Here is a 16,045-nt window from a genome sequence, read left to right as displayed (position 1 = left end):
TAGGAAAAAGGCTCTCCCTATCCACCCTATCTAACCCTCTGATTATTTTATATGTTTCAATTAAATCACCTCTCAACCTTCTTCTCTCTAACGAAAACAGCCTCAAGTCCCTCAGCCTTCCCTCCTAAGACCTTCCCTCCATACCAGGCAACATCCTAGTAAATCTCCTCTGCACCCTTTCCAAAGTTTCCACATCCTTCTTATAACGCAGTGACCAGAACTGTACACAATACTCCAAGTGCGGCCGCACTAGAGTTTTGTACAGCTTCACCATAACCTCTTGGTTCCGGAACTCGATCCCTCTATTAATAAAAGCTAAAACACTGTATGCCTTCTTAACAGCCCTGTCAACCTGGGTGGCAACTTTCAAGGATCTGCGTACATGGACACTGAGATCTCTCTACTCATCTACACTACTAAGAATCTTACCATTAGCCCTGTACTTGGCCTTCCGGTTACTCCTACCAAAGTGCATCACCTCACACTTGTCTGCATTAAACTCCATTTGCCACCTCTCAGCCCAGCTCTGCAGCTTATCTATGTCTCTCTGCAACCTACAGCATCCTTCGTCACTATCCACAACTCCATCGACCTTAGTGTCGTCTGCAAATCTACTAACCCATCCTTCTACGCCCTCATCCAGGTCATTTATAAAAATGACAAACAGCAGTGAACCCAACACCAACTCTTGCGGTACACCACTAGTAACTGGTCTTCAGGATGAACATTTCCCATCAACTACGACCCTCTGTCTTCTTTCAGCAAGCCAATTTCTGATCCAAACTGCTATATCTCCCACAATTCCATTCCTCCGCATTTTGTACAATAGCCTATTGTGGGGAACCTTATCGAACACCTTGCTGAAATCCATATACACCACATCAACTAGTTTACTCTCATCTACCTGTTTGGTTACCTTCTCAAAGAACTCAATAAGGTTTGTGAGGCACGACCTTCCCTTCATAAAACCGTGCTGACTATCCCTAATCAATTTATTCTTTTCTCAATGATTATAAATCCTATCCCTTACAACCTTTTCCAACACTTTGCCAACTGAGGTAAGGCTTAGAAAGTTCCAGTGACCCAGAAACACTAACTATGGAAATACATTTGCAGATCAGGACAGTGAGTGGCCTGGAAGGAACATGCAGATGGTGTTATTCTCATGTGTCTGTTGATCTTGTCCTTCTTGGTCGTCCAGGATTAGGAAGGGGATGTCCATGGTACTCCTCAACCAACTGCTGTTTCCACCAATAAGTACTGTTTGACCAGAGTTACCAAGCAGCCTAACGCACCAGATCTTCTTTGCTCCGTGCCAACAGTGATGTGGTGGCTACTCGCAATGCTACATTCTCCCAAGGCCTCAGATCACCCGGGAATCCAGGCCACAGATGAGGGAGGGCAGGAGAAGATTTGTGAGGTGGGGGCAGTTCTCACTATCAGGCATACAGTTATTTGAACAATGTAACCAAAAACTGCTCCACCCCCTGCCCAGGAGTCCACAAGTAATGCCAGCAGCTTTACATATTGTTCTGCCAACATGGAGATGCCCTCATAGGCTTCTGGATGAATAACAGTGGACGGTAGTAACCAGCTCTAAGTGGGAACATCAAGTTTGTGTTCTATAGGAACAGTTGATACATTTATGACTGGGGTACGGGACAAATGGAATGGCATTTTGATTAGCTGAACTGGCTGGATATCTAGCACCTAGCTCAGCATAACCTCAATGGTGTAGGTTCAATCCCCCTTCGAGCTATTTTAATATTACCAAAAATTAGAAAATTCAAATGGAATATTTGCAAATATTCCTTCTTGGTGATAGCTCCAAAAAGAAAACTTAAGTTACAAATATCAGTGTTCTTACCTTATAATTTTCTGGTGTGAAATCAAATGGTGTGTCTGGATTGTTATCAGGAGTATCCCTATGCTTAAATGGACAAAAATAGATTTTTTACACATGCTGATAATAGAAAAGCAGCTCACTTCTCTATACAACAATAATTCACAACTTTAAACTGTTAAATGGCACTAAAAAGAATCTTGAGTGAAGAAAAAATAACCGCAAAGTAGCACAAGTGAAGAAAAGGTTAGGTAGGGAAAGCAAGAAAGAGAAGGTGGTGATTTTGATCAGTCTTGATGGAGTGAAGACGATCAGCAATGTGTATGGGTTTAGAAAGATCATTCTGGAGCAGAAGCAAGAAAGATGATGCAAAAGAAGGCCAATCATAAGAATACTGATGTGCGCATGAACATATGGAGGACAGTATTGAAGTAATAAAGGGCAAGACAACGGAAGAATGTTGATGTGAACAGGGACTTTAGAAATTACACACTACGACAGGAGGCAATGAATACAAATAAGAAAAGATTGTGGCAAGCAAGTTCTAGACCAGTTCTTTCCAATGAAATATATACCTTTTTAAAATTTACAAGTGTACATTGCATAATTTCAAATTTGATGTGACATAAAATGCAAAATTGACCAATTTCTCACATAAGTGTGTGGCAAACTGAGGTTTCCCACCACACTTGCAATTCCAGGCTGTGTACCATTTACATTTCATACCAAATATTGTCTAGCATATATATTGTATATTGTCTAGCATTTTACATACATTTCAAACTGTTGGACTGGGAAGGTTTCAAACTGTGACCAATTGAGACTTTGCAGCAGCTTTAGTTTCTCGCTAAGTACATGAGACTTCACAGTAATGTGAATCTGCAACATACACTTGCGGGCAGCTCTGCATACTGGAAGACAGGCAAGTTTCAAGATCAAGTCTGTGTTCTATAGGAACAGCTGATGCATGTCTGAGCCCTTGAGTACAGCCTGTCAAGTAGAGTACCCCATTATGAGGGTACTCAGAACCTCAACAAAATACACCATCACTTTCCAGATCTGCTTTTAAAAAGCACAATCCAGAAGCATGTGGACAACGGTCTCTTTCCTCAGACCATCATGCAGCAGTGCTCAGACCCCAAGTATCTATGACGGATCTGACAGATGGCATTCTTACCACCAATGAAACTATATCTTCGTGTTCATTTGAAAGTCTGACAATGAAGCATTCTGCAAAAGAGGTTTGCCAGTGCGCTCAGAGGGATTCAACAGATTGTACATCTGCTGTTCTTTGCAGGACCTTGAATATTATACATGTGGATTACTGCTTTTTGGACTTGTGGTCCAAGGTCTTTTGGGCACCAACACCACATGGTGTGGAATAGTCCAATGAATGGAAAATTTCATGACAAATGTGCAAGAACCAACCAAAACAATATCTGGGTCAGAGAGGAGGTCCTTTAGCACGTTGTGAGCTTGGTATTGCCTACAAAAGGGTCAACTCACAGCTTGATGCAGTACAACACAAATAGTGGCCATAAGAATGAGTGTGGCAATGGATATGGTTTTCCTCTATCTGTAGATTAGTACATGGTTTCCCTGCACACTGAATGGATTTATCCAAGTTCACCATCACAAAATCCTATGGGAATCATAGCATAGTTGGTTCTTAGGTGAGTTCATCTCACCTACATCCTTGTTCAAAATTACAGCTTAAAAATGTACTTCCATTTAGCAGTCTGGTAGTACAAAGATTTTTACACTCCATGCTGATAAATAATCATTTCAGACCATTAATTTACAGACTAGTTAGTTAATTTGATCGTGATTACGATTTTAACTATTTCTTACTTTTTTTGTTGCGCTGCATTCTGTTCTCAAATATCCTAAAAGTCAGATTGTGTTTGTACTTCATTCTATCCCAGACAACGATTCACAGACTCTTTACAAGGATTTGAAAAATATTCTCTATGCCATGGAAATAATTTTTACAATTTTATTTACATGAAATTCTATGCCAAGTGACCGTATAGTTGCCAGCTAAAATACTTAAGTAATCATAGATTGTGAATACTTCTGATTATATCAAAGCATGGTGAAAACCCTTTAATGTGATACGTACCAATAATTAAAATGTTTCCCGAGTGACCTCAGTTTAAGCATCATGCATTTGCTGAAATGTATGTTTTAATCAAGATTATTTGACATAAATGTGAGAGCAGGAAACAATAATCGTGCTCTACATCTGATAAATCGAACCACAGGGCTGAAATTACAGGATTAACAGTGCTGTATTTAATTTAAAAATTTCTCAAAACACCAAGCAGAAGGTGAAATCAGTAATCTCAATGACAGATTAATTCTCAAATGCACCTAATTAGTGGCATTTCCTTCTCTTTAAAGAGAGGCTAGAGTGAACGTACTTTAATTTACCACTATCTGCGTTTGCAACACCATAGGGAAACATATATTTGTTGCCCACCCCTAGTTGCCCTGCAGAAGATGGTCGTGAGCTATCTTTTTCAACTGCTGCAATCTATTTAGAGGATTTAAGAGTTTATGTATTGACCTAGAGTAATGCAGCATGGAAACAGGCCCTTCGGCCTAAACTGCAACTTGAAACTCCAATTCTGATAGTGCAGTATTTTGCTATTTATGGAAACTAGTAGATCTGGATGTGAGTTTGCTCGCTGAGCTGGAAGGTTAGTTTTCAGACGTTTCGTCACCATTCTAGGTAACATCATCTTTGAGCCTCCGACGAAGCGCTGGTGTTATGTCCCACTTTTCTATTTATCTGGTTAGGTTTCCTTGGGTTGGTGATGTCATTTCCTGTTCTTTTTCTCAGGGGATGGTAGATTGGCTCCAAGTCAATGTGTTTGTTGATGGAATTCCGGTTGGAATGCCATGCTTCTAGGAATTCTCGTGCATGTCTCTGTTTGGCTTGTCCTAGGATGGATGTGTTGCCCCAATCAAAGTGGTGTCCTTCCTTATCTGTATGTAAGGATACGAGTGATAGTGGGTCATGTCGTTTTGTGGCTAGTTGATGTTCATGTATCCTGGTGGCTAGCTTCCTGCCAGTTTGTCCAATGTAGTGTTTGTCACAGTTCTTGCAAGGTATTTTGTAGATGACGTTCGTTTTGCTTGTTGTCTGTATAGGGTCTTTTAAGTTCATTAGCTGCTGTTTTAGTGTGTTGGTGGGTTTGTGGGCTACCCTGATGCCAAGAGGTCCGAGTAGTCTGGCAGTCATTTCGGAAATGTCTTTGATGTAGGGGAGAGTGGTTATGGTTTCTGGGCACGTTTTGTCTGTTTGTTTGGGTTATACAGACAACAAACAAAACAAACGTCATCTACAAAATACCTTGCAAGAACTGTGAGAAACACTACATTGGACAAACTGGCAGGAAGCTAGCCACCAGGATACATGAACATCAACTAGCCTCAAAACGACATGACCCACTATCACTCGTATCCTTACATACAGATAAGGAAGGACACCACTTTGATTGGGACAACACATCCATCCTAGGACAAGCCAAACAGAGACATGCACGAGAATTCCTAGAAGCATGGCATTCCAACCGGAATTCCATCAACAAACACATTGACTTGGAGCCAATCTACCATCCCCTGAGAAAAAGAACAGGAAATGACATCACCAACCCAAGGAAACCTAAACAGATAAATAAAAAGTGGGACATAACACCAGCGCTTCGTCGAAGGCTCACTGATGATGTTACCTAGAATGGTGACGAAACGTCTGAAAACTAACCTTCCAGCTCAGCGAGCAAACTCACATCCAGAACCTCAACCTGAGCTACAAATCTTCTCAAACCTCACTAGTAGATCTAGTGGAGGAACTACATTGCTTCTCTTTATGACTTTAAATGCAATGCTGTTTGCAAACAACACTCCAGAAAGGTATTTCAAAATCTGTTGCAGCACACCAACATGAAATCGATTTTAATTCTCACTGTAGTATCAATTGCACTTGCGGTTACAGTCTAACAACACACAGGCCATTTAGGACTGACAGGAGGATAAATTTCCTCACCTAAACAGTACGGAGTCTGTGGAAGTTTCTGTCACAGAAAGTGGCTGAACCCCAAACAGTGAATTTTTCTGCAAGGAGACAGATATAGTTCTTGGGCATAAAGTAGGCATCAAAATGAGTACACAGTACTGAGGGGATGGTGACATTATCATATTGAAGGGCTGAACAACCTATTCATACTTCTGTTTTCTGGTGCTTCTGTGATTTCAAGCTGTATGACATAGGGAGTATTTATCTGGGATGAACATACTCGAACTGCTATTTCAAGAACCTTTTAAATCAAGGAGAGTAAAGGCTTTCAACCTATCCACTGTAGTCTCAGATTCAAAACCATGACACCAGAGGTGAAAGCAGAGTTCTAACCACTGCAGCATCAAGTTAAATCGAATAGGTTAATTCATTTTGATGATTTATCAGATTTTCTCTTTTTAAAAAAAGCTCTTGTATTGTTCTGTAGTTGCTTACCACAAATGAGGCTGCACCACCTCCTCCTGCACATTGAGCTGTCCTTTGTACATGACGAATCTGTCTCACCTAGAATGCAAACATCAAATTATAAAAATTCTCAAGCCATTATCAGCAGAGAAATACCGTGCTATTGTGGTCAGTGTCAAATGTAATGTCATTTTAGATTATAAGTACTGATGGAGAACCATGTAGTCTAACCTAGCCACATGCTCAATTATTTACATGATTAGAACAACTACTAAAAGCCACAAAGATGATTCTGTAAAAATTTTGAAATTTGCAATAATTGTTACAAATATTTGCAAGCACCAAAAGAAATTATACAGCTCAATTCACATTTATGGTGGGGGTTGGCTGGAATTCTGTAATTGCCCATGTAATTTGTTAACTGTATTAAAATAGTACTCTTAAGCCCACAAAGACCAACATTTTGGAAGTTAGTAACCCACCTGGATACTTGGGGTCTCAAATTTCTTATGCAAATAGTATGACATGGTAAAACAATAAACATATGCTTGTGAATAATTAGAATATAAACAGAGCCAGGGACAGAAAAACACACAGAATTCTTGTTCCATACATCATGAAGTGGCACCAGTCACATTCTCAATCCTCCACTGGCTTTTAGTCATGACTTTCAAAGCAACACTAGCAAAGATGTGGATGCTGGTGTTGGACTGGGATGGACAAAGTGAGAAGTCATATGACACCAGGTTACATTCCAACAGGTTTATTTGAAAATCACCAGCTTTTGGAGCACAGATCCTTTGTCAGGTGCAGTGAGGGGAAAAAAAAAAGCACACGGACACAAAGTTTGTAGACAGAGTGTTCAGGGGCTGAGAGATCAAAAGATCATGCAACTGGTTTGAGTGGAACGTCAGATAAGTTTCAACTGACCGTCTAACACTCGTCACCTGCAATGTGTCAACAGCTTAATAGCCAGCAAGGGGATGACCTATAATCTGATTAAATGAGGCAGAGGGATGAGTGCAAAAAATTAAAAATAAGGTGGTGCTGGAAACAAACTAAATGACTGCAATAATGTGATAGGTAATAACAGTCACATTTAAAGTTTTGGCAAAGATCTGTAGCTCGGGTTGTGGATGAGGTTGTTGACTTGCTTGCTGTGCTGGCTTTTTTTTGTTGTGACGTTTTGTTACCATGCTAGGTGACATCATCAGTGGAGCCTCCAATGAAGCTATATTATTCTATTCCGCTTGGAATTTATACTGTCTGGACCATTATGGTGAGTAATGTCATTTTGGGTTTTGATTGTATGGCTTTGTATACGGAGTCCAATTCTGTATGGTGGAGGACCATGCCTCTAGGAATTCTGCCTGAGTTGCAAGCCAAGGGTCTAACCAAAGTAACAAGTAATTCAAAACTGTACAAACTAATTAAGGTAGAGAGATTGTAACAATTTATCAAAGTGATGGTGTCAAAATAGAACAGCAAGGAAGATTTTACTGTTATAGAACAGTGCGGTCGGGTCACACGTAGTGCAACATGAAGCAAAGATCACCTTGCAGCCCTTCTTGAATATATCTGGTCAGGACCAGGGAATTTATCCACCTTCATACGTTCTAATACTTCCACTACCATTTTTCCTATGATAGGGACCATCCCACAGTATCACTACGAACTTTCCCAAGTCTTCATGTCTTTCTCCACAGTAAATATGAAGGAGAAATATTCATTGACTTTAACCTCCTGTGGTTCCACACATACATATCCACTTTAGTGTTTGAGGAGACGTATTCTCTTTCTAGTTATTCTTTTTCATTTAATATACTTGAAGAATCTCTTTGAATTCACCCTAATCTTCTCAGCCAAGGCTATCTGATGGCCCCTTTTTGCCCTCCCGATTTCTTTCCAAAAAAAGTTAGAAGTTATATTGCAGTTGTACCGGACGTAGGTGAGTCCGGACTTGGAGTATTGTATTCAGTTTTTTGGTTGCCTTGCTATAGAAGGATGTTATTAAACTGGAAAGAGTGCGTAAGAAATTTACAGATGTTGTCAGGACTCAAGGGACAGAGTTATAGGGAGGTTGGATAAACCTAGGACCTTTTTCTTTAGAGCGTAGAAGACTGAAGGGGGGGGAATCTTTTAGAAGTGTATAAAATCATAAGAGCTATGGATACAGTGAATGCACTCCGTCTTTTTCCCAGGGTTGGGGAATCAAGGACTCGACAACATCAGCTTAAGGTAAGATGGGAAAGAATACATGGGAACCTGAGGGGCAACTTTTTTTTTTAAAAAGAGTGTGGTATGCATATGGAACAAGCTGCCAGCCGAAGTGGATGAGGCAGGTACGTTATCATTTAAAAGGTATTTGGCCAAATACAAGGATAGTAAAGGTTTAGAGGGATATGGACTAAGTGCAGAGAAATGGGGTTAGCGTGGATGGACACTTTGGTCAGCATAGACCTGTTGTTTGGGCTGAAGGGCCTGTCTCCATGCCATAGGACTCTACGACTCTATCACAGTTGAGGCCATCTTCATGGGTATGGAACTTGGCTATCATTCTCTGTTCAGCAATTTCGCATTGTGGTATATCTTGAGGTCCTCCTTGGAGGACACTTACCCGAAGATCAGAGGCTGAATGCCCTTGACTGCTGAAATGTTCCCCGACTAGGAGGGAACATCTCTGTCTGGCAATTGTTGCATGGTGTCCATTCATCCATTGTCATAGGGTCTGCATATACCATGCCTTGTGGCATCCTTGCCTGCTGCATATGAGATAGGTAACATTGGCCAGTGAGGTTCTTACACAAGGTCCCATTCCCTGATATGATGGGACGTCCAGGTGCATTGGCTTTGTGCATCTTCAGAAGGCAAGAGAAGTCTCCTAGGCGAGAAGTACACGGGATGAGGGTGCATAGGATACTCTGAAGATCTTGATCAGTCTGTTGAGTTGACAGATGTGTTCTTTGGTTGGATTGGCATACTTCGTGATATACAACAACACAAAATTGCCAAGCAGAAACTGATAGCCAGGTTCCGTTCCCTTGAAGACGACCTTAACTGTGATCTTGGGTTCATGTTGTACCCCATGTGATCCCACCACACTATTCTGTACCTGTAAGATCTTTCTTACTGTCCTGTTTTGACATCATCTCCATAATAAATTATGACCTTACTGTTTTGTCTTACTCTGTCTTACTTTGTCTTACTCTTTCTTACTGTTTTGACAGCTCTGTTGGGCAGATGGATAAATCTCGGTTCTGATAGGATAAATCCAAGAACCCTACAAGAGGCTAGAGAAGAAATTGCAGGGGCACTGGCTGATATATTTGCACTATCGTTAGCCACGTATGATGTCCCAGAAGACTGGAGGGTACTGAATGTTGTGCAAAGTGATCTTGGCTTCATGTCGCAATACACGTGACCCCACCACACTATTCTGTACCTGTAGAATCTTCCTTACTGTCCTGTTTTAACACCATCGCCTTGATAAATTATGATCTTGTACAGTTTTGAATCACCTATTATTTTGGTTAGACCCTCAGCATGCTACTCGTACCTATCATGTTATTCCAGACATTTTGTTTGTCTCCAGCACCACTTTATTTTTAATCTTTTGCAATTATCTCTCTGCCTCATTTAATTGGATTATTGATCATCCCTCTGCTGGTTATGCAGCTGCTGACACTTGACTGACAGTCTAACTCTCAGTCACCTGCAGAGACTTATTATCTGACATTCCACTCACACCAGTTGCATGATCTTTTGAACTCTCAACCCTTGATCTCTCTGCCTATAAATTATGTTTGTGTGCTCTTTTCTCTTACTACACCTGATGAAAGGGCTGTGTTCCGAAAACTTGTGATTTCAAGTAAATCTGTTGGACTATAACCTGCTGTTGTGTGACTTCTGACTTTGTCCACCTCAGTCCAACACTGGCATTTCCACGTCATAAAACAGTCCAGGAAGAGTAGCACTGCAATTTCAAATCTTCCAGTCTTGCCTATTTCTGTGTCTAATTTCACATCAAGCTAGAAAACCGATTCTCATTTCTAATAGGGTCCCTAAATTGACCCCGTATGGTAACATTCTTTGCATTTTTAACTGACCAGTTTATCTATCAGTTGAGCTACTGGGGAACTTCTGTTCGTTAAAACAAAGAATCCAGTTGGGTAAAATGAAGAAAACGACTTTTATCATCAGCTAATTAAATTTATTCTTCACCTAAGTGCATTCAAAATGATTTATCAGCAAATTTGTACTGGTGTTTAATTGCCTTTCATAGCTCCAAGGTCAACTAAAGAATGTGCTGGTGCTCCAACCAGTGCATGCCATGCACAACAGCAAAGTGATTTATCTAGTGACATAACTTCAGACTGGATAAATTTATAAATGCAGCCACTGAAAGCAAAGGTATCCAAAAAAACTGATGTTCCATAGTGTTTAGTAGAAGCTGCTGTACTGTTATTGCCTTCTATAGACCTTCCCAGGCAGGTGGAAGTGTTCTAATTCCATTACATAGTTTATGTTTTCAATTTTATCAAAAACTCGACATATCTGCTATGTATGTTCAACATGTAAAGCAGTTTGAATGTTGATTTTGTTCCTGTAGAAAAGATTATACAATTAAAATGATATAAACTTGATGGCTGTGAAGTAGAACTTGAAGAAGCAGATATAAAATTAGATTTTATTTACCGACTATCACAATCTAGTAGAGGTCTCCTTTCTAATAAAGAAAATTTTCTGTTCAACAAACAGTCTAATATTCAGCTTTGGCAGCAATTAAGTCCATTTTGCCAATGCTAAGTATTGAAATAGCTGGTCAATTAGTCCCACTTCCCTGTTCCTTGTCCCATGATGCTAATTTTTTTTTAAAAACCTATTTTCTAATTGACCTGTTCAAAGATGTTTTACACACCTCTGGAACAGATGGGACTTGAATCCAGACCTCATGGTTCAAAGGTAGGGATACTACCACTGCTTCACAACAGCCCTCCCATAGTCATTTACTGAACACCATCTTGAAAACTATGATTAAATTTGCATCCACCACAGTGCAATCAAATTATAATCCACTCCATTTTTTTTTCCATTCAATTCTTCTGCCCATTGCCTTACCTCTGCCACTGGAAATAGTTCCTCATTTATTGGATCAAAAATGATTCTGAATTTCTTACCAAATCTCCCCATAATAACTTGCAAGATTCGTGCCCATCCAGTTGTTCCACACAAAATGAAGTGCTTGCATAGAAATTTCATCATGGAGGTCTTTTTGACCTATTTTACAAGTGTTGCTTAAGAACTGGTTAGCTAGTACCACTTCCTGGCTTTAACCTATAATGAGCTGTAAATATTTCCTCTTTAGATAATTGGTCAATTCCCTTTTGTAACTTATAAAATAATCTGCCTCCACAGTGCTCTCTGAAATGGCATTCCAGATCCTGACCACTTGATAGGTAAAAGATTTTCAACAAATAAAAACAATTTCTCTCCAACTATTCTGCTCAGACATCATGATTCTGAACCCATCAAATCACCTCACAGCCTTCTCTTATCCAAGGTGAACAGTTTCAACTTCTTCTATCCCAGTTACTGAACTTTCGTATCCCCAGGAACATTCCTTTTTATTTCTTTTTATATATAGCCTTAATCTTCATATCTTTCTGCACAACAAGTGGTTAGGATCTGGTACGTATTGCCTGAAGTAAGTTCAGTAATAACTTCAAAGAGAATTAGATACAATACTCCAGCTGAGGCCGAACTGGCGTTTGTAACAAAGTTTCACCATAATATCCTTGCATTTGTACTCTATGCACCATTTTATAAAACTCAACAGACTTTGTTAACCACTTTTGTAACCCACCCTGTCACCTCCAATTTGTGCACAAGTATTGCCAGATCCTTCTACTGCTCTTTAAAACTCTACCCTTCCTCATTCTACATACCAAAGTGTAACACTCACCACATTTGGTAAATGTCTACAACTCCATAGATCTGAAGAGATGACAGCAATCAGTATCATTCTCATAGTTAACAATACAGCTAGGTTTTGTGTCATTTGCAGGTTTTGAGATTGAGCCTTGTGTATAGAAGTCTATGTGCCTAACACGAAGCACCCAAGAATCCCACTAAATATTTTCTTCCAAAAAAAATCCATGCACCACTACCCTATATTCCTGTCACGCAGCCAACTTTCTATCCTTGCCGGCACTGTCCCTTTCAGTCCATAAGCTTCATTTTACAGACAAACCTATTATGTGGCACTTTAAAAAATGTGTTTCAGTAATCAGTGTTTACTGCATCGTTCTAAACAGCTTTCTATGTTAGTCTGAAAACTTGAAACAAATTAAACATTGTTTGTTCTTAAATTTGCACTGGTTTTCCTTAATTAATCCACATTCATAAAAGTGACTTAATTTTGTTCTGAATTATTGTTCTCAAAATACTTCCAATCACTGCTAGGTTTCATTTTACACTTTTCTAAACAAGGATGGTGGCAGGTTTGTAATTCCCCATTGCTGCGGCGCTATTCCCAAACTTCAGAAGAATCGGAAGATTATGACCATTGCCTCTTCAATTTCAGCTACTTTTTTTAGTATCATCAGTGCTCATCTGGTTCTGCTGACGTGTCAATTTTGATCTCTCAATCAGCCAATTTAACACATCCTCTTTTGCAATTTTTTGCCCACCGAATGTCTCAACCATAAAGTCTAAGAATGTGAACGCAAGTTAATCATTCAGTGATAACTCATGTGAACCCTCAATTCCATTTTCCGGTATTTTCCCCCATAAGCCATGATTCCCTTATTACCTACTCAGTTTCTCGTAGTAAAATGCTTCCATAGCCTCAATCAACCTAACGAACGTTTTCTGGACTGCATCCAATACCAGTATAACTTTTCTTTAAAAAAAAGGACCAGAACAGCTCAACTTGTACCTTTGTATAGTTTTAGCTCAAAGACCTCCCTATTTTTACACTCTTTCCTTTGAAATAAAGGACAACAGTCCACTTGTCTTCCTTGCAAAACCCTGTTGAACAGCTAGCTTTTTGCATTTCATGCAGGAGGACCCCAAAATCCCTGTGCGCTGCACTGTTCAGCGGTTCCTCCCTGTTTAAATAATAATCAGCTGTTCTATTCTTCCTGGTAAAGTGCACAATCCCACATTTTCCTGCATTATGTTCCATCTGACAAGTTTCTGTTCCCTGTCATAACTTGTCTATATCCCTATGTAGACTTGATCATCCTCACCACTTGCCTTCCCACCTATTTTTGTGTAATCTGCAAACAATATTACATTCTCATCTCTTATCTGCGTCATCAATACATACTGGAATTAACTATGGTCCCAGCAGCGATTCCCGAGAGACTCCACTACTTGCTAGTTCCCTTATCCCAATTCTCTGTCTTCTTTTATTAGACAATCCTCTATTCAAGTTAATACAGCAAACCCCAACACCATTGCCGCTTATCTTTGTAAATAACATTTATGGATTGCACTTTCTAGAAATCAATAAATTGCATCTACTGGTTCCCATTGATCTATCCTGCATGTTACCTCCACTAAAAATTATAATTAATTTGTCAGACATGAATTTTCCCTCATGAAGCCAGCTTTGCCCTCATACCTTTGTAATTATCCTTATTTCAGTTTAGTCTTGGTGTTATATATTACTTCCACTGCAAAGGTGGAGCAAGTGAATATCTAAGGTGGTGAAAAGAATGTGAATCAATGCTATGACCTGGACGGTGTCAAGCCTCTGGAGCGTTGTTGAAGCTGAACTCATCCATGCAAGTCAGGAATGTTCCTTCAGACTTGTGCCTTGAAGCTGGTAGACAGACTTTGTGGAAACACTAGGCGAGTTATTTGCTACAGAATTCCTAGCCTCTGATTTTCTCTTGTAGCTACAGAATTTATATTGCTAGTACAGTAAATTTCTGATCAATGGTATCCCTCAGGATGTTCACAGTAGGGGATTCAGTGACGATTATGCCATTCACCATCATGAAGTAATTGGATTTGGGCAAGGACTGGAACTTGTCATGCAAATTTACTTGCCATTTATCAGCCCAAAACTGAATGTTCCTAGGCCTTTTTGTACATGAACAGATCGCTTTAGTTTCACAGTCACAAATGGTGTTGAACATGGTGCAACGATCAACAAACATCCCCATGACTGATTTCACGTTCAAGCGAACGTCATCAATGAAGCAGCTGACGATGGTTGGACCCAAGGATGGAGGCTGTTAAGGAATGGTGGTAGTGTAGTGTCCTACCTCTGAGCTAGGAGACCCAGTCTTAAGTCCCACCTGCTCCAGAGGTACGTAATAATGTCTTTGAAAAAGATTTGATTGGGGGGAGAAAACAGACTGCTGTGTTGCAGTGGTAGTATCCCCAACTCTGACCTGGAAGACCAAGATTCAAGTTTCACTCCAGAGGAGCCACAATACATCTAAACAGGTTGATGAAAAATATCTACCCTGAGGAGCTCCTGTAGTTACGTCCTTGAACTGAGATTACAGATCTCCAAAAATCAGAACTGTCTTCCTGTACTAAGTATGAGTCCAACAAGAGAGTTTTTCCCCTTTCAGACTGTTAAATGCTGCCTTGATATTAATGGTCCTGGTCAGCTCTGTTGTCCATGATCTGATCAAGCTCTTAACTTCATTTTCCTGTCTTGAGTCCTATAATCCTTGACTCCCTGGTAGATCAACAATCTCTCCAACTAAGGCTTAAATGAGCTTCACTGTCTCTAGGATACAGAATTTCAAAGTTTAATAACTAGGCACATAAATGGGAAGTCCCCTTATTCTGAAACTGTACTCCTCATTATAGAATTGCACACATTGCCAAAACATCCCCTCAACATCTATCCTAGCCAACACCCTTGCAAGTTTGTTTAAAGACCACCTTTCACTCTAAACTCCAAGGAGTACTAGTTCAACCTTTCCTTATGAATAATCCCTTCATTTTATGAATAGCTTAATGAACCTTCTCTGAACACCCTGCAATACAAGTGTATTGTTCTTTAAATAGGGAGGTCAAAACACAGTACTGTATGTATAGTTCATCAAAACCATCTCAAAAATGTAACACTATTTTGATTAAAGACAGATATTCTTTGATTTCTTAGTTAGTTAATGTACCTACCTTTTGTGACATATAGGTCCAGGACTTACTTCCTAAAGTGCAGTGCCCAGAAATGTTCCCAATATTCTTGCTGGGATCTGAGCTGTTTCTAAAGTATCGAGTACAACTTCCCTGCTTTTGAGGTATATGCCTCTACAGAAAAAAGCTCTGGATCCTATATACTGTTCACCAGTCTTAACTCAGCCTGCCACTCATACACACTTACAATCTTGTAGATTCAGGAACAGAAACAACTAAAAGTATTTAGTCTTTACTGCCTTTCTTCAATTTTCCTGCCAAAACAAAATCACTTCTACTTCTCCTGGTTACATAAGTAGGGATGTCTTAATGCAACTGTACAAGGTGCTGGTAAGGCCACATTTGGACAATCAGCAGTCTTGGTTCCCTTATTTAATAACAGATATTGTTTCATTAAGTAGGTCAGAAAGATTTCACAAGGGAGATCCCTGTTATTGGAGGGATTGTCAGAGATTCATCAGGGTGGGAGTCTACTCACTGGAGTTTAGAGGAATGAAAGGTGATTTTTTTTATTCATTTGAGAGATGTCTGTATCAGTGGCTGGCATT

General features: G+C 39.9%; 2 protein-coding genes across 4 annotated transcripts in view; one reads left to right on the top strand and one right to left on the bottom strand.

Moving 5' to 3' along the window:
- The window catches only part of acss2l (acyl-CoA synthetase short chain family member 2 like), a 133,036-nt gene that overhangs the window by 39,437 nt on the left and 77,554 nt on the right, over positions 1–16,045 (top strand). The window lies entirely within an intron of this gene.
- ndufv2 (NADH:ubiquinone oxidoreductase core subunit V2) overlaps positions 1–16,045 on the bottom strand; it is a 54,956-nt gene that overhangs the window by 35,037 nt on the left and 3,874 nt on the right. For both annotated transcript variants that reach the window (XM_059646229.1, XM_059646228.1), the window contains exons 2-3: positions 6,360–6,428; positions 1,868–1,930 (exon numbers count right to left, since the gene is read on the bottom strand). In XM_059646229.1, coding sequence (XP_059502212.1) covers positions 1,868–1,930; positions 6,360–6,428 — 132 coding nt within the window. The remainder of the gene's footprint in view (positions 1–1,867; positions 1,931–6,359; positions 6,429–16,045) is intronic.

Source organism: Stegostoma tigrinum, chromosome 5 (genome assembly GCF_030684315.1).
Source record: "Stegostoma tigrinum isolate sSteTig4 chromosome 5, sSteTig4.hap1, whole genome shotgun sequence".
Classification (NCBI taxonomy): domain Eukaryota; kingdom Metazoa; phylum Chordata; class Chondrichthyes; order Orectolobiformes; family Stegostomatidae; genus Stegostoma; species Stegostoma tigrinum.
The sequence above is the reverse complement of the archived record's forward strand: the minus strand, read 5'-3'. Positions and strand labels throughout refer to the sequence as shown.